At 38.2% G+C, this 19,637-nt stretch overlaps 1 protein-coding gene across 1 annotated transcript; it reads left to right on the plus strand.

Moving 5' to 3' along the window:
• The first annotated feature begins 788 nt into the window (after positions 1–788).
• On the plus strand, positions 789–19,637 carry LOC109030710 (circadian clock-controlled protein daywake). The gene is made up of 8 exons (XM_019041806.2): positions 789–988; positions 9,753–9,923; positions 10,199–10,291; positions 10,939–11,086; positions 12,854–12,987; positions 13,772–13,930; positions 15,361–15,530; positions 18,107–19,637. The coding sequence occupies exons 2-7, from the start codon at positions 9,818–9,820 to the stop codon at positions 15,510–15,512; spliced, it is 792 nt and encodes a 263-aa protein (XP_018897351.2). The 5' UTR covers positions 789–988; positions 9,753–9,817; the 3' UTR covers positions 15,513–15,530; positions 18,107–19,637.

Here is a 19,637-nt window from a genome sequence, read left to right on the forward strand (position 1 = left end):
TCACATAACTCACATAACGTCGCAGACTTCCTGTCATACTTTATTTTTTAAATGGAAAACTTCTCAATGACAATTCTTTAAAATTGTCGTGATTTTTCTTCTCTGTGCGAAGATAATTCTGCAAAAACTTCAAGGAATGATGTTAATTTGTTCTCCTTTACAAAAATAACAAAGAGGCGGAGATTTTCAGACACCGCAAACGAGTTATGTGATTGCCGACTTACACCGTCGATATGCTATGTCGTAAATGCAAAAATACATTTTTTTGTGCCATCATTATTCCGTAAATTTTACGGGCTATCGTAGAATTTCATTTTCAAAAGGTGCGAAAGAGCAGAGTCTTCCACGTCCGTTAAAATTCTGAACGTACTCCGATTTCCTCAGAGTTTCCAACGGCTGAGTTTCCCCGCCTGGGCGCGGTACCTGATGCAGGACAGTATTAAAAACGCATAATCAGCCATCTGTGGTAATATCCTCCACGCAAGGCCTTTTAATGGAAGAACAAACAGTAAACACCTGGACACAATTAATTAACGGGCTCGTAAAATTTTAGTGCTCGCCCGGGGGCAGCCACTGGAAACACAAAATAAATCCCGCGCTTCGCGTCGCGCCGCGTCACGTGAGAGAATACAGGTTAAGGTGAGGAGTCAACTTTTTCTTCCGTTTTTTTTTTCTTACGGAGCTTGGAAAGTTGTCCTCCCTGATACGGATCGGGCGATGCGATTCTTTGAGGGCGAAGAGTAGGCAGGAGCGATCGATGTATCGATGCGGCGGGGACCTAGTCACCCAGTGTCCGGTGTCCTTCCCCACCCTCCACCCGCGGTAACCGCGGAGTGTTTACCCGCCGGGTTGTGCGGTTTTCGTCACTGCGGGATTACCTGCCCAGGTGCTTTACCGCGGATTCGCGCCGTTTTTAGCTAGATCAACTGCCGTTCTCCGCACTTACCCGTCCATTACATCCAACCGGGTCTCCATCTCCACTGCCCAAGTAAGTCCGTCTCTTGTCTTCATTTATCCTTAGATTTGTCCCATTAGCCCATATATCTACCGTGCAACACAGAAATGCCGTAAACGCCACTTTAAATTTTTTGAAAACCATGTATCATAGCAGAAAAACTTGTGTACCTTGGGACAATTTATTTTACAGAAATCTTTCGCAAATACTATCAAGAACTTAACCTGAAAATTTGAGTATCATGGGTAAAACAGTTTTTATTTTATAAAGTATTAAGTTTCAAAAAACGCGGGAAAATCCTGATGGATTTATGGCGTTCTTGCTTAGCACGGCAGATATGCCCAAAACTTTTTTTTAAATTAATTTTTTATTTACTTGTTGTTTTTGACTTTGTGTAGACAGGGTAAACACGTGTTGAGGCACAACAAAAATAAAATAGGCTTTCCTGTAACCCAGACATGGGTTATCCTGTGTTGAACACATGAAATTCCTTAATTTACACTAATGCTAAAAGTCAAAAACTGCGATGGATCATTAACGACCCGATGGGTATATGAGGACTTATGTGTAACAATGGCGGATGTGAAAAATTACCTTCTCGAAACACATTAAAAAAACTGTTTTGGCATCGAGAAAATTTTGAGAAAATACTTGAGATGTGATCTTCGAGATCTGTACATTAAGCCAGAGCGAAACATATTAAATGTTTGTGTGAACAAAACAGTTTTTTAAGCGTGTTTCGAAAAGGTAATTTTTCACATCCGCCATTGTTACATATAAGGCCTCATATACCCAAAACTATTTTTTTTAAATTGATTTTTTATTTACTTGTTGTTTTTGACGTTGTGTAGACAGGGTAAACACGTGTGGAGGCACAACAAAAATAAAATAGGCTTGCCTATAACCCAGACATGGGTTAACCTGTGTTGAACACATGAAATTCCCTAATTTACACTAACACTATAAGTCAAAAACTGCGATGGGTCGTTAACGACCCAATGGGTATATATGGGTAATCGCGAGGGAATAAGTATCGAAGGTATTCCATTTTCTTGAACCGAGTTTTTTCGAAAGCTGAAATTCTATCAATTGTAAAAATTGCCGAGTTTTGACTTTTCATGAAAGAAAATGTGCAGTTTTTTCGGTCGAAGACAAATTAGTGGTCGCGATCACGGAAGTAGCGGTGCTCTGTCTAAACCCTTGATTAATGGTAGCTTTAACTAGTAATAGTGGTATCTGTACGATTAAATGATAAGTGACCTACACCTACATGTTACAATAATACACTACTATTCCTAGCTTATTTTAAAAAAAAACCATACGTACCACTGGTTCTATCATGCAGGTAGGCGTTTTTATGAATGAGCCAGGTATGGTGGTTCCTTTAAAAAAAAAACTCCAATTTAACCAATCCTTTCGGAAAATTATCACTTAATAGTAAAAATACTATTATTACCTATTAGTTATGGTTAGCACTAATTGGATTACATTTTGCAATACGGAACCACTGTTTCTAGCCCATTTTAGAAACAACATACATGCCATTGGTTTCCCTATGCAGATATGTGTTTTTATGGGAGAGCCAGGGATGGTGGTTCCTTATTGCACAATGTAATCAAAGTAAGAGTTCATAATAGCCGTCGCTACTTTCGTAATCATATCACCTCTATTTTTTTTTTCTTAGTGTGGAAAGTTTTAATAAGTCATACCTATTCTTGCAACCTTTTCTCTAAAATCAGCTCTCTTAATATCGAACTTCTGCAGCGCGTGTGTTTTACATATCCATAAATTAAGGCCATCGGCAGCCGAAAATAAAATGCATTAATAACATTGTAAGAGTATTGCAGCTTCATCTTCCTCATTCGAAAAGTCAAACAAAAGCTCAACGAAACACTCCAGCGATAATACTCTAAGACAAGAACAACGTTTTTCTCCAAAAAGTTACAGCTGTGTGTGTTTTTCGTTCTTTGCGACGAAAAACAAGGAAAGCCTCTTATAATACTAGTGCCATGGGATGCGCTTCGCTTTGAGCGCGCTGAGGCACTTGAGTATGCAAATATTATGAAATTGCTTCTTACCCTTCAACTTTGTGGAAGCTGATACTCACCAATAAATTCGAACACAAATATCTCTTTGTCAGTTCAACTCTCACTCTAGAGGAAAGGTCCTGCTTTTTACAAAACGTCGCTGTTCCCTCATTGGGTGCTTGGGGGTTTTATAGGCGGCCTTAAAACTTTTCACTTATGAACCAATTGTTGAAAATCGCTAAAAAAGAGACATGTTTTCTGTAGATTGGACCAATTTAACTCTGGCTGAACAACTGAGCTACTGTCTACTCGTTTAATGTAGGACATATTTGGTCTTGGTGGACCCTGAGAATTTAAGATAGGTTTTTGCCTACCTCATAGTTAGTTTTATCAACCTTCTTGGAGGGATGAAAGGGAATGTTTTTGGTCAAGATGTAACACGTCAACTTCCTCGACCGGATTTTTTACCCAAAAATGATTTGGAGGGTTTTTGGTAACTTATAATCAATTCAACGGACAAGACTAAATTTTAGCACGCGTCTCTATTTGCAAACAGTACAAAAATTGCAGAATAGGCAGAGATTTCAAATGAACGCCCACACTTTTGGTTAAAAGCTGTAATTTCAACAAAATAACTCTAGATACTTGACGTTAATTTGCGCGTGTGGCTGATTGAATACAATATTCAGCCTTCGTATAGTCAAGGGGCGAGTAAAAGTGCGCGTAAATAATTTAAAAATATGAACCTACAATAGTTGAAAAATTCAGCTGAGATGATAGCAAGAAAGTCACGCAGGAATACTCCAGAGAGCCAGCTAAACAGTGTGTATAAAAAAGGGAGTGTTTAAGGATCAAGTAACGCGGCTTTTCCGGTCATCCATTCTCTCCCGCGTAACACATCCGTAACGTAAATCCAGATGTTTCTTGTGAAACGCTGAGCAGACCCCTCCCTCCAAACACTTCCACTACTTTCATTAGTTTTATGGAAGAAAACAGGAGAGAAATATGTTTCGTTAAGAGCTCTACGGAGTAGCCCCTTATATGCCTTTTCTCTCTCATCGTGTCGGACTAGGGCCACCACCACCCCCCTCCCACCCCTTCTAACGTAAACTTCGACAAGTGATATTTGAAATTTAAAATTCGAATGTAGATTGTTTTCAGAATAAAAGTATCCGTCCTCCTACATATGCACAAATGCACATATATACATATGTATATCTGACTCTATTAAATAAAATCATAAGAGTAATACCATTAACGCATAACGCCTGAGGCGTGAAACGCTTGGGGGGGAGGGGGGCCGCAGAGCGGTTAGAGAGCCTCCTCGGTGATACGTATTTTCATGAATGTCTTCATGTACTGTGGTTTCTTCAATGCTGTTCATTTGGACGTATTTCTGCCAAACGGAACTATCTGCATCAAGATATGAGCCGCGAGACCCATAAGAATATATGCATATGCATAACAAGACTCACGTCATAATGCACATAGTTCCGTTTCGCAGAAATACGTCAGTTTGAGAGTTAGGGATTTAGGTTTTTGATTTGAGTTTCGATGACTCTCGGAAACAACTTATGCTGCCTACCAGTAATGACCTTCCTCACTATTGCCTCACCCACATCGCAACTTGCGTATCAATCGTTGTCCTGAAAAAATTCGGACTTGATCTCCAAAGATGGTTCACAGGTGTCAAGTGGAAGCCCCAATCATTATACAATCGAAACTCGTGCAAGCAAAAATTGGTATTCCGAGCAAATCGGCACCTTTCAATCGAAGATTGCGTTAAAAAAGCGGAAACCTGTTTGACGAGCTGATCATTGAGCTCACTTGATGAACAAAATTAAAATTTGTATCGACAAAAAATTGCTAATTCTCTTTTTTTGATGTTCTGAGAGCATGCATTTTCTTGGCATATACCTAAATATTCGTGCAGAGCTATCAGATATTTGTATTCAGCGCGTCTATTACTGAAAAGACCCACCAGTGTCAGTCTGCATCGGTATTTTTAGATCATCAATTGTGGGTCATGAACAGATACAGTACATCGATCTCCTTTCCTCCGGTTTTGCAAAATCCTAGTATACGCCCTCTGACCGCTTCGAGGTTCAACCCTTTCAAAGCGCTTCGCGCCTTACACGTCATGCATCACGCTTCACTATTATGATGTTATAATAGATGAGTAATATATCTGGGCTGAACATATAGAAGAACTACCCTTAATCTTTTGAGAGGTTTAATTAGTTACGATTACTATAGTGGGAGTTTATTCTGCGTCATTTATAGTTTAAGAGAGGTAGAAAATTTAGAGTGTATAGGGGTCATTCTCTAATCAGAGTGTTTGAGGATAATACAACGCATTCGGAAAAGAGATCTGCATCTGGTTCAAGGTTCCTAAGTTGGGACGGGGGCTTAAAACTTAGGGGCCGAGTTTTGTTGATCCTTCTAGCATACTTAAATTTACCAAGGACGAGTTTCAATTATACTTAAGTCCGGCTTAGCGCTCCTGATTAACTGGTTGGGCATTTATGTTGACAGACTGATGAAAAAAGAGTTGCGTATTTTTTAAGCTTTATGTAATTTAAACTGAGGATATACTTTGTGTTGCCTACGAATACGTTTGAGGGAATATGGAGGTGGAGAAATGCAGTGACGTAGACCAGGGGTTCTGAACCCCCCCCCCCCCCTTAGCCACGTCAATTGTACCTCATTTTTACTATCGGAGAGTAGACATAAAATATTATCAGGGACAAACACAAAATAATGTAAATTTACTGTCACGTTTTTGAATGGATTCCCCAAAGTCCAAGCTGCGCCACTGGAGTAATGCAAATATTCCATCATATAACACTTGAAAGCTTTCATTGTAACGTCTATTTTGGTTGTTCAACTATTATTAGAGAAAAAAGCTCTTACCTGATACGACGATTTTTTTTTACTCATTTATACATACATACATACATATAAGTCGCTTTACAGCACTCCCTCGCGCTCTACGACTCCTAACCTCCACTGCTCTCTTTCAAACCACAAATCTTGGGGGATTGAGCACCTTAACATTTCCGCTTCAATCCCTTCCCTCCAACCTTTCATTGGGCGCCCTCTGCGTCTTCTCCCAGGAGGAACCCAGTCAAGGACTTTCTTCGGCAACCTGTCTCCTGCCATTCTCTGGACATGACCATACCAAATGAGTTGTTTTGTCATAATGTCATGCACGATGGTCTGTTTGGTATCCATGATCTCCCATACCCTCTCATTCCTGACGCGATCCTTTCTGGAAATACCAGCGGATCTACGCCAGAAGTCCATCTCTGTTGCCTCTAAAACCTCCCGGGTCCGCTCATTTATAACTTGTTGTATAAACTGAGAGGCTTCAGGAACTATGATATGACCTTACATACACGTTCGGCTCGGTTTAAACAGGTGGCGAGTTAAGGGCGGATTTTCCCGGTGCATGAGCTTACATAAAACATAAAAATAAAAAAGTCTCCTCACTATTCTCACAATCATCATACCTCCACATTGGGTCATTCACTAATTACGTGACGTATTTCTCATCGTTTTAAGACCTCTCACCCCTTTTAACACTTAATCTTATGACCCCTCATCATTAAAATTAATAATCGCCGGAGACATTATTTTCCTTATTGACTTCAGTAAGCGGTGCTTATAATATGACCATGATTTTTGCGATCACTTAATGTAATTTCACACACTTTAATTTCATCGAATGTCCTATTTAACAAGGAACTTGTAAAAGTTTATTGGTTTTCATCTGTGAATGTGTTGATTTTAAATTTTAACTCTAACTTATCACGAGTGATTAGAGTAGATGGTATTATAACTCATAAAATACAAGCTTTCATAAGTACGCATGAATCAATCGCTCGAAAAAGAGGTAGAGAAACCGATTGCTCGCAATGTATTTCATTAATTTCGAATGAAATTAAATTAAATGAGACTTATGGATCCGACAAAACTAGGTGCTTAAATTCAATGACAGTTAGGACTACATTGACATTTCTGATGAGGGTTTCTTTTTGCAACAACGGAAGTCTCAAATACAGGAGATTTTAGGGCAGGAGGGATAGTTGAACGCACAAGACAGCATGCATGGGAAGAGAGGAGTGAGATGAAAGTTTTTTTCTCTCATGTATCATTGCTGCAACGTGTTTCTGGTGGCTGAAGACGACATTGCAAACAAAGCGACGTGCACTGCCGTGCTAAGGAAGAACGCCACATGAACATTCGAAAGTTGCCAAATTGCCCTACTGTTAAGACAAGGAAGGCTAGAGACCACTGGGTACCAGCTCCTTCAATTCATTGCGTATGCAACACTGACATCCATTAAGCACGAATAGTTGCCTTCAGACATTGCCTCCAAAACGTTGTCAAGGGTAGTCTTGGTCTCGCAGTAATAGTCCGTTTTACCAGAAACTTCATTAAAGAAAAGTCTCGATTATTTTAAAGGTTCCGGGGATAATTTAAAGTACTGACTATCCAAAATATTCATTTAAGTTTCGATATTCATCAAATTCAATAAAAAACAGTACCACGCCACACTGACTCGTGAACTTCAACAATTGGACAGTATAAAGTCGAAATAATCAAGCTGAAGCTCGAAGTCAAGTAATCCTGTTAGAAAGATAATTTTTACGCAGAGTTTTTCTAATGAGACTAATAAGTTTGATATTAGAACGAAAGTTTCATGACGGAAATATAATTTAAAATGAAATTTGATATTAAAACTGCAGGGGCTTTTAAAAACTCGCCCAAAGTAAACTTTAACCTGTTTCTATATTAAATTGGTCCCGATTAACTTTTTATATTACTTTTCCTTTTTGAAATGCGTATTCATTCTTCCCCGTGAAATTCGATTAATTTGTGGGGGAATTTAGACCGGCAATTCTCCACTTTTCTCGTCGCTCCTTCCCTCTAAAATCGCTCCACAAATCCTGAGCCACCTTGATGACTACTGTCGTGCTGAGGAAAAATGCCGCATGAGCCTTCAGGTGTAGCCAAATTTCCTCTAATAAATCACGAATTTTCGGGAAAATATGTGAACGTTTTTCAGATAATTTTGTTCGCAATTTTACCTAAATTTCCTGAAAACTTCGAGGAAAAATATCCGTAGCTTTTCTCTAATAAATCACGAATTTTCGGGAAAATATGTGAACGTTTTTCAGATAATTTTGTTCGCAATTTTACCTAAATTTCCTGAAAACTTCGAGGAAAAATATCCGTAGCTTTTCTCTAATAAATCACGAATTTTCGGGAAAATATGTGAACGTTTTTCAGATAATTTTGTTCGCAATTTTACCTAAATTTCCTGAAAACTTCGAGGAAAAATATCCGTAGCTTTTCTCTAATAAATCACGAATTTTCGGGAAAATATGTGAACGTTTTTCAGATAATTTTGTTCGCAATTTTACCTAAATTTCCTGAAAACTTCGAGGAAAAATATCCGTAGCTTTTCTCTAATAAATCACGAATTTTCGGGAAAATATGTGAACGTTTTTCAGATAATTTTGTTCGCAATTTTATCTAGATTTCCTGAGAACTTCGAGGAAAAATATCCGTAGCTTTTCTCGAATATAAACATTTTACCGAAGGAAATTTGGCAACTCTCGAATGTTCATACGGCGTTTTTCCTTGGCACGGCAGACTAGGGTTCTCAAGTACGAAAGGTTCTCTCATTCTGCGCTCTGTGAACTTCGGTGTTCCCATAACGATGTAATTCTATAACGATGCGAGTAATTCGTGCGTTTTCCGCTGCGTGTAAAATAAGACGGCGGAAAATACGGTAAATTAGAGAACGCCGAATGCAGCATAATGAAGAAAATCCTGGTGCAAGTCGCCTAATGAGAGATCCTCCAGCGAATAACCGTTTCGCGAAATCATACTGCAAGAAAACGTTGTTGCCAGGACTGGAGACTGATATACAGTAATTCCTAACTCAATTAATTTCGGAAATGCATTCGAATAAGCACGACAACTAAACCGGACTTCAAAGATAGAGTATCTTATAATTACGAAGGAATAAGACCTCAGCGTGTATACACCAGTGTACTTCAGTGCTATCTCATCTGATAGCAAGGCGGATTGAAATATTTTCGAAAGTCTCGTTAATACGTGTATCTTATTAAAAACGAAGTTCGTCTCTTGCACTTACATGTTCAACCCCTTAATGAGGTAACGCTACAGAAAACGTCGTTGCATGATTTTCTCTAGCTCATGTTTACACGTGTTGACATGACTGCGGTGCCAGCTCTGCCTGCCATGCTAAGGAAAAACGCCGTATAAGCCTTGAGGCGTTGCCAAATAAACCACTTAATAAACCACGAACCACGAAAACCAACCACGAATAAACCACGAATAACCACGAATTTTGGGGAAAATTTTTAAACGTTTTCCCTCCAATTTTTCAGATAATTTTGTTCGCAATTTCACCTTAATTTCCTGAAAATTTCAAGGAAAAATGTCCATAGCTTTCTTCAAAAATAAACATTTTATCGAAACATTTTAAGGAACTTTGGCAACTCTCAAATGCTCATACGGCGTTTTTCCTTAGTCCGGCAGAGCTCTTTCTCAAATTCTCGTGGCTTCCTTCAAGAAAGTGTCACCGTATGCTGTAATAATGACCTTTATACAATATACATTTTGTTCTATTCGCCGCCAAATAGCTAAACTCATGTGTGTAGTCCATCACTCAATGGATTAAAAAATAACCCAAATAATATTTTATACCTTTATTTTGTTTTTGTGTTTTGCAGAAATCCACTCCTGAACTGTGAAAACCCTTTTCTTCATTATAATTTTGCGATTTAATAGACCATCGATGATGGGTGCTAGAAATCCAATCCTAATGAAGTCCACGATGGCTTGCGCATTGTTCTCGGCAATTTCTCTTAGCATTTTACTCGGCGCCTCCGGCAAGAAAGTCCGTAAGTAACCACACCTTTGTTACTCGATTACAATACAGCATTTTCATTTTTCTCTATGCGGATCCCTTTTGGTTCCGAGAGTGAATTTTTAAATGTATATTCCTCAACTGTCCATACAATTCTCTGGATAATATTCTGTGTAGTCAAACTTTAAGATACGTAAAATGTTGGGTAAAAGAAACTTTGTATTGAGGATCTACTCAAGGTCAATTTTTTTTCACTTTATAATCACCCCCTATCATGTATTTGATGGATGTTTAATTTTTGTTTTTCAGCCGACTACCTCCAATTGTGCAAGAAAAATACTCCTCAGTATGACCAATGCACCCAAAATGCCATTGAAGCCGCAAAACCATACCTGGCGAAAGGTAGGCAAACTTTTTGGTATTTTGACATCAAATTTGACGTTGACACTTTACAAAATTGAAAGTTGCAAATGAATAAAGATAGGGATAAAAGTAATTTAACCCCCCCCCCCTTTTTTTCCAACACTGTTTTAGTTTTAACCGTTCACTTTAAAGTACGTCTTTTCCGTCACTGGTGTCTAAACGCTAAAAAAAGAAAACTTTCCATGAGCTTACTAGTGCATTCGTGTAGAACTCAATGCAAAAAATACTGTGTTTGAACCTATCAACTCCCGAGTGAGATCAATGATAAAAATCCGCAGTTGAGCAATTTATAATTCGAAAGTTAGATAAGTATGTATAAAATTATCGATTTTTTAACATTTGAACGTTAACAAGTCTAAACGGTTCACAATTAAAGTAAATTACGAATGGCATTAATTTGCGTATCTAAGCATGATATCTATAGGACTTTTCTACTTGTTCTGAAGGCAAAACGTATAAAGCGATTCGGCTGTCAATGGACTTGGAACTTCCTATGGAAATGTTAGTCTGCCTAGCAATATAGCGTATTGTTAATGATAGCAGATAAATTGTGTTTCTTTATCTTGTATATTGAATGATACTAGTGATTACTAATGATACTAATGATTTTTCACAAATTTCAACAGGTATTCCAAAAATGAAAGTCCCACCCCTAGAACCTCTAACGATTCCGCAGCTCATCATTGACCGGAATTTGGAGGCAATTAAAGTCAAGGCAAAATTAGACAACGTTACTGTCTTTGGTTGCTCAAATTTTGACATTCAAAAGCTTAAGTAAGTTGAAATCTCTTTCCGTAAACTATTATATGGACGTATTTCTGTCAAACGGAACTATGTGCATTGAGACATGAGCCCTGAGACCCGTAAGAATATATGCATAACAGGGCTCACGTCATAATGCACATAGTTCCGTTTGGCAGAAATACATCCATATTATAGTTGCGAAAAATGGATTACATTGCATTCTCAAACGGGATTATCTTTTTCTCAACTCTGTCGGAAGTGAGGATTGCCTCTTTGCTACCTTGTGCAGGCAGCCTCTGAAAGAGAGGCGTTTCTTGTTGATTTCTGAAAACGAAAACAATGTCTGATTTATCATTGCTAATGTAATTCAAATCATAAAAACTTATGCTGAAAATTAAGAAATTCCCAAGTTATCTGTACGCATCCAGTTTCAGGTAATTAAAATCCTAAATCATCCTCGGTATTAAGCATTGCTAAGGAAAAAAGTAAAAGTGATAATAACAGGGCCGGCTTTACCTACTTGCCGCCCATGGGCCGCCTATATTTTGCTGCCCCCTTCTCATTCGTTCCGAAACATCAATAAAAACCATCAAGTGAACGTTCCAGAGGGGGAAGGGTGCATAAGATGCGTCTACTCATGTTGGACACATTTTTTTGCGAAAGCCCTGTCAACACTACTAGCAAAAGTTCACGAAACTTTGCGCAGAAGATAAGTTCCGTAAACCTATCTCTGTGTGGACAAGGCCTTCCACTCACAAGTATTGAACGAAAAAATTATGAAAGAACAAACATAAGGTGGTTTAATAATTTTAACTTCCGCCGCGCCAGCGCGCCGCGCTGACCGCACTGTATTTGGCGCAATGTGTGAAGTATTCACGCAGTCTTGTAGGCGCCATGCGTTTCACGCCGACCGCTGCTGACTGCACAGTGTTTGATGCAATGCGTGAAGTATTCATGCAGTCTTGTAGGCGCTAATACGTGTTACACGCTGACCGCCGCGCCGCGCCGAGGGCTTCTCGCTTCTCCTTTTCATCTCAAGTCCTCGTCATCATTGCTCTCCACGCCACGCCGTTCCATGCCAAATTGCTTGTTTGATTTCTCTCTTAACTCGACTAATTAAAGGTGCTGCCTATTATATCACCGAAAGACGTCAAAATTAGAAATATTACTATACTCTCAGGAAATGAGAAATTTTGTCGCGTTTTCTCGTTTGTAATTTTTTTTTTTTTTTCTGAATCCGATTTTTTTTATACCTACATTTAAAAGAAATTCAAAATTTGCCGCCCCCTTTTGCTGTCATGGGCCGCGGCCCATGTGGCCACCCCCTAAATCCGGCCCTGGATAATTAACATACCTTGTAACGTTTACAAAGGCAAATCTTGAAAAATGATTCAAATTGATGTTAGAAAAGCCTTTTATATGTTTTTCTTTCGGGTGAAACTTACTTATAAACGGTAGCAATTAGGCTGAAAGGGTCTAAAAAAAAACTCCTCAGTAAATTATTTTAAAAAAGATTAATTTCTTCATTAATTTTTATTTTATCTGAGGTTTAGCAGTTGTAAATTTTCTTCGGTAACTAAAAAAAGGGGCTCTCTTCCATTTTATGATACATTTACAATACATTTTACTTAACTGCATTTTACTATAGGTAGTTTGATCAAATATTTTTGAAGCGTGATTTTCAATATCCGTTATTTCTATAGGTATAGAAAAAGACTTTCACAGTTACGATAATGCGATTTTCTCTGTAACTTTAGACGCATAAATGACATGTTATAAACTTTATTTTTTCCTTAGAATAAACACTGATAAGCTGACATTGGACATCAGTCTGCTACTACCAAAACTTTTCGTTGAGTGTGAATATGATGTGGACGGCCGATTGCTTGTGATTCCGCTACGAGGAAAGGGTCATTTCATCGGAAACATGAGTGAGTTTTTTCGTCATAAACTTATATAAGTGACCGGATCGGTCGAAATAATAATGGGCATCTCCAATCGCTAATTTGCAAAACTCATAATTTATTTTTGTTAAAGTAAACAATTTAACAGTTTTTCTTGGATTTCTTTGTAAAGTTTCCTCACTGGTAATATTATTCATTGAATATTTCAATGACGTGCATTGGTGAATGTTCCTCCTGTAAGATATTTCCAAAACATAACTGGAAATGCCCTCTTTTCCCCAGAAGTAGCTACTTTCACGTGATGAGTAGAGCTCAACATTTACATGGACAGGCAAACCGAAGAAAAAAGTGCCGGCATTGCATTCATCCAATAAAAAATGAGTGCATTTCACGACCATGGAAACTTTGGATATCAGCGGATTTCTCATGAAGTAAATGACACGATTTCAAAATGATATTAATATTTCTGATAGATTTTAAGAAACCAATTAAAGATAATGGATGTTTGATTTTTTCCAAGAAATTAAATCGAACAATTGGAGTCTATTACAACAATTACAAAATCTTACATTATTGAGAAATTACGCGCCGCGCTCACACTCTGGGGCAAAAACAAAATAGACAACTACGGAGTAAAATCTTATTTGAGAATGAGCATGACCCAAAAAACCTCCATAGTAAATCAATGCTTGAGGTATTTTTTACGCAAGATTGACACTTATTTTCCCTCATGATTACACAGAAAATAATTTTTGCTCGTTATAAACATGTTCAAATCGTGAATATTCATGTTCTTATTTCTCGTTTCCAGCAAATGTAAAAGTTGATATTTCTGGTCAAGGTGAGCTGACGAATGTCAAAGGCAAAGAATATGTTCTGATCAAGAAATTGAAGATGAAACCCCGTGTAGGTGATACAACCGTTAAATTTATCAATGACAACAAAAAGAATCCCGAAAATAGACTGATAAGTAAGTATTTTGACGTTTAAAATTAAGTGAATGTGACAAAATACACTGTCTCTATAATTTTTAGTTTTGTATGTTACGGGATCTCATGAATCTAATGAATTTCCGTTTGCGTGTAATCAATAGTTGAGAATTGGAAAACCTGCACTCAATAGGAGCTGTGAAGATTAATGAACAAAAGCATAAAAAAAATTCATTGACGGCGATGAAACATTAAGAGGTGACTCCTCTGAGTAGTAACATTCAACAGGCATCATCGCTTCATCTTATCCTGCTAATTTTCATGATTGACGGTGACTCGACCAATGATGGAGCTGACGTAATAATTTAAGAACACGTTTAGCAGTGATAAGGTGGAAAATTACGACCTAAGTGTTGTAATTTTATAAAATTGCAGCCCAAAAGAGTGTGAGGTAATGGGCAGTGTATCACTATTACGTGGAAACTGTGGTATACCTATTCGATAAAATCGTCCCGCGTATGAGAAACTTAGTTCCCATGTATGCGCATGCAATAGTCTAGCTATTAGGTTTTTTCCGGTTCCCGTCCCAGACATAGATTAGTTTAAACTCCTAAGATTTGCGGTGCTTTTCCAATTGCATCGAATCCATCTTCAATTCTGCATGAGGAAAATTTAACAAATGTGACGAAGCCGAGCAAAATGTGCCTTGAAGAAGGGATGAAACGGAATAACTTTGTCACAGTTTAGAAGAGTTAATTGAGGGGCCTAGAGGATAAAGCGCACAAAGTGCAGTTTTTGAAACATTGAGATTAATTAAATTCAAGTGAAACTAGTCTTATACTGCGTATTCCGAGAAAAATTCGCTCCCAAATTCCAATTTTTAAGCTTCAAAAAGTCGATTTGAGCTTTCTTTCCGCTATGAGGAGCCGTGTAATTTCGAAACATAAAACGCGTATCGCTCGAAATACAAAAACTGTACTTATACGCCGTGTCCTCCAAGCCTCTCAATTCTGTATCATTTGGCGTGAAAAACACCACAAAAGTCCAAAAATTCACCCTTTGACAAACATTAAAAGTTTGAAGACGAAAAACGAGAAATTCGAACAAAGTGTTGTAAAAGTTTGTCGATGGTGCTTCCAGTTTGGAGAGCGATTTGCTTCAAACGCGTCTGATACCATCAATTTTGCAAATGTTAAAATTGGATCCAATGTTGTTGAGAATATACAAGAAAGCGCCTTGCAGCAAAAACTGAAAATTGGTATTTTTGACCCTATACCGGTTTTTTCCGCTGTACTGAGCAATTTAAGTTCCCCTTTGGGGCACAGTTTGCCTGACTCAAATATTTTGACGTCATATACATTACCTCACTGTATTGCTGAAATTGCACTGTATTGATACACCTATGTGCCTTCAGTATGTACATTATTATTACTTACTAGACTTGGAATTAATCACTATCCTCAATTTCTAGCGGAGACGGCTGCCAACTTCATCAACCAAAACAGGCGGCAAGTTCTGGACATCGTGACACCAATCGCTGAGGAGACCGCTCTGGAGGTTGGGCTCCAAATCATCAGCACAATTTTCTCAACGGTTCCTTTCGATGAACTCCTGCCGCAATGAGCATCGCGTTAAATCAAGGTAATTGTAGTTGAGTATCACCTCCATTTTCCGTGTGCATATGCACCACGAATTTTACCCTTCTTCATCCTGAGTCAGTTCTCCTCTAACTTGACTCATTGGTAGCCGGTTACTTGCTTGTGCCGGAGAACCGCGTTTTGATCTTTGAGCCTAATAGATTGAGAAACGTTAAGAAAATCTGTCAAAGCTCTCTATAATTTCTAAAAGTTATGAATTAGCGGACATGTCTGCATCTTGAGGACGCTCAACATTTATTTAAGCCGTTATATCTTCCAAATTTTATTGCCAAACAGTGATCAGTAACAATTCAATAAGTTGCCAAACATGCATGTATTGTTGCTGAAACTTAAACATGGGCGGAGCTAGGAACTTTTAAAGGAAGACCAAGTGGGGCACCTCTTCAAAGGGGGCTATCGGGGAACTGAATTGCACCCCACCAAAGGAATTCTGAGAGACTTCTTCATTTCTAGAGGAGGGTTCGGGAGCCTCTTCAGGTACATTTTGAAAAATCGAATCGTCTCGAGATCAATTTTAAACAGTTTGTACTGGCTAATTGATTCAAATGCAGTTTCAAAAATCAAAAATACGCGACATACTTATGCAGTCAAATCCCTCATATTTCTTTCTGAGAAGGACAAGCTTTCCCCGATCTCCCTTTCCCTAGTTGACATGCCCACGGAGGAAAACATGAGTTGCATTGATGCACTGAATGACGTCATTCACATCCTAATCAAAGGACAAAACCGCCATTTAATAAAAACGGAAGTATAAATAATGTGACGTTAAGACGGATATTGTTCTTTTACCATCAATCTATGAGGTTCAATTACTAAAACACGATTCTATAAGCAACACTAAACTGGCTCAAGGACAGCTTTACCATTCAAGTGCAGAGGCACTCCCCTCCCCTCTCCATAATCCCATAACGCGTTTTATTACTTATACAACATATGTAGAAGCAGTTAATATTATAACTACCTAGATGAGTAAGATGCAGGTGGTTACATTTAGAGAGGTCAATTTTTTCATTAATGAACCCAAAGAGAAGAGCACGCCCGGGCCTCAAATAGTATGCAATAAATCTCACTTACGCTCAAAAAGACAGTTAGTCACAATTGATAAACAAGACACGAGGGAGGAGTTTTGAGGAGTTTTAAGCAAGTTTTATCAGATTATGTGTCACGAAAACCACGGAGGCTCAGTGACCAAGGTTAATGCATACGAATCTGCTAATGAGTGTAGCTCAGCATGAAAGAGGGGTCAAGCGAGCATAAGGAACAATTACCAGAACTACCAGAAGGAGGAGGAGATCTAATCGTCTGTCTGAAGGGGAGCGATGGACAGTGTATGGACCCCAAAAAAACGAAAGCATACTGAGTCTGCGGTGCGAAGGAGGGCATTATGAGCTGGTTAATTTTATGGAGCTTATTCAATAGAGCCGTATTTACATTTCTAGTGAACCCTGAAATTCATGAGACATTTTGCCTGACGGAGCCCATCTGGAAAAACAGAAAGGATCCCAACGTATAATTCCCTCCAATTGAGAGAATAACAATTTGAGGCCCGTTTCCGCTGAAAAATTCAGGAGGCAACCGATCAGTCTGTCTAGTCAGCAGTCTCACTGCGAATGCGGTTAGTCTGGAATTGCATCGAGTATATAGCGTCGTAATACACTGGAAAAAAACACATTAGATCTAGAGTCCAGACTCTTGAAAACATTGACAAGAAAAAGGACTCTTGATTCAATCAGATTTAAGCTTAAATCAAGAACCAAGCCTCTTAATTTGAGAGGATTTCCTTTTGATTTAAGCTTAAATCTGTTTGAATCAAGAGTCCTTTTTCTTGTCAATGTTTTCAAGAGTCTGGACTCTAGATCCAATGTGTTTTTTTCCAGTGTAGGAGTGGAGGAGGTGGCGCCACTTCTAAACATTTTCCAGCAGTCATCGAATTCCATGACTCCTGTGCGGTGCCGGGTCATCATTTCGATAAATCATCGATTTCTTTCGATACCCTGTCATTCGATGTTAACAAAGAGGTTATGAATTATTGCTTAGTATACATCGACGTTTTGGATCGAAAATGGATCGAAAATGTATTGAAAAAGTGACCGAACCCCAGCGCACACCGGGCTCGGACTCGTCGACCAGAGCATGCCCAGTGGCGTGGCGTGCTTTGCGATGTATCGATTGTTATGCCATCTAAACCTATGGAAAAGGATCGATAAACAGGGTGTTCGCAGCGAACACCTTAATAATCGATTCTTTCCCATAGGTTTAAATGGCATAACAATCGATACATCGCAAAGCACGCCACGCCACTGACCCCAGCTCACTTCATTATATTACGACTAGGTGTACTTTACGTGGTATTGTCACGTCGAATTTGCGTTGACGGAGCGATTTAAGGGCAAATAGTCTAGTATTCACAAAGTAACCGGAATTTCAGTGCGAAATTGTTTTTTTGGGATATCGCGCCAAGGATTCGATAAGGGAGAAAGGTTGGAAAAATTTTGATAAGTCGACAAATGGTCAGTATGTTAAGCAAAATTTTGAACTTTTTCTTCTCTCTTATTTCAGGGTTGTGACCAAAAATTTTCTGCGGACAACACGGCTTGGTCATCCCGGGAGTTTTTAGATGAATCCAATCTCCCACGAAGTCCGGTGCGAGAACTAGGCGCTGTAGTAGTCATCATGGACAGCTCTGACCAAAAAGACGGTAGTTTAAGATGATCTACCAATCGAATGAAAGTATCATCTTTTTCAATCAGAGCGGAGAACCAAAATTCTAATTTTGAAAAAAAAATCATGACTTTACAATGCATTTTTTTTAAATTTCTTCCGGGTCCATTGTTTGGTATTTCTTTAATGACAATTTTGATGAATTTTCTCGAGATGTAGGGAAAATTTCCTAGAGTCGTCGGAAAAATCTGTTCCTTAACTCCATAGTGAGAAAAACATATTTGACAGAAAGTTTAAGACGTTAAAACAAATTTACATCCTGCTCGTTTCCAACGAATCATCATGATCCAATCAATGTTTGTCCTGCGAAAGAAAACGCGTAATATTACACTAGTAAGTTGCTGAAGGTACCTTAACTTAATCGTCTGATCTCTAAGCATTACAGTTATTAAACAATTACCTACGAAGAAATAATATTTCTGAAAAAGACATGGAATGCTTCGAAATTATTTAAAAATCCGAATTGTTCAATTTGAGCAGGAATAGATTATGTCTTCGTTGATACGCAGTTACCTCCCAACATTTGAAAACACAGCGGTGTGACATTTTTTAACTTCACTCATTGGTGATTTATTGAATCTAACATTAATTAGATACTAATATAGCTTGTGATGCAATAGATTTTCTGCCCCTAAAATATGTTCTCCAGTAAAAGATCAATTAAACTAACAAAGGAACATGATTACAGTCTTTGTAGCAAATGTTTAGCTCATCGATTAAATTCTCCTTCAGTTCAGTCAAATTAACTTATTTCTTTTGAAATTATTAGGAAAATAACTTCATGCAGATAAAATAAAATTTGCATCGATCAGCTCCCATAATTTAGGGTTTCCTCTAACTATTTTTTTTAGGGAAAATATGAAAGAATCGATCAGCTGCGATCGCAATCGGTCAGCTTTTAAAATGAATTTTGTAGAGAAACGCATTCATTCAACAGCTTATGCAACTTTTAACAAAAATTGTATCGCGCTCGGCGATGAGAGACCATAACAAGTAACAAAGAGATAAGTTTGTCTTTTGACCTACCCTCAACTAAAATGTAGAGAGCTGCTCCAAGCTTAAGGCTTTTACCATTTCAATGTCAGTTACCCTTTATTACCTTGTATTTTATTAACCAATTAAACTGAAAAAAGGCTGTGCACTAATACAATTTGGTTCCTTTCTCGTCGTGAGTTGGAACCAAATTATTATTATATATGTAAAGTTACCGTATATGTACCTATTTTATAAGAATTTATTTGAGAGTAACTCAATCACTCATATTTTTACTTTTGTACTTGAATTTCAATACTCTATGTCTAAGGTTTCCAGTTATGATGTAATGATCTTTGTGAATAAATTATTCAGCATGCTTGCTCATTTCAATTCA

This window comes from Bemisia tabaci, chromosome 3 (genome assembly GCF_918797505.1).
Source record: "Bemisia tabaci chromosome 3, PGI_BMITA_v3".
Classification (NCBI taxonomy): Eukaryota; Metazoa; Arthropoda; class Insecta; order Hemiptera; family Aleyrodidae; genus Bemisia; species Bemisia tabaci.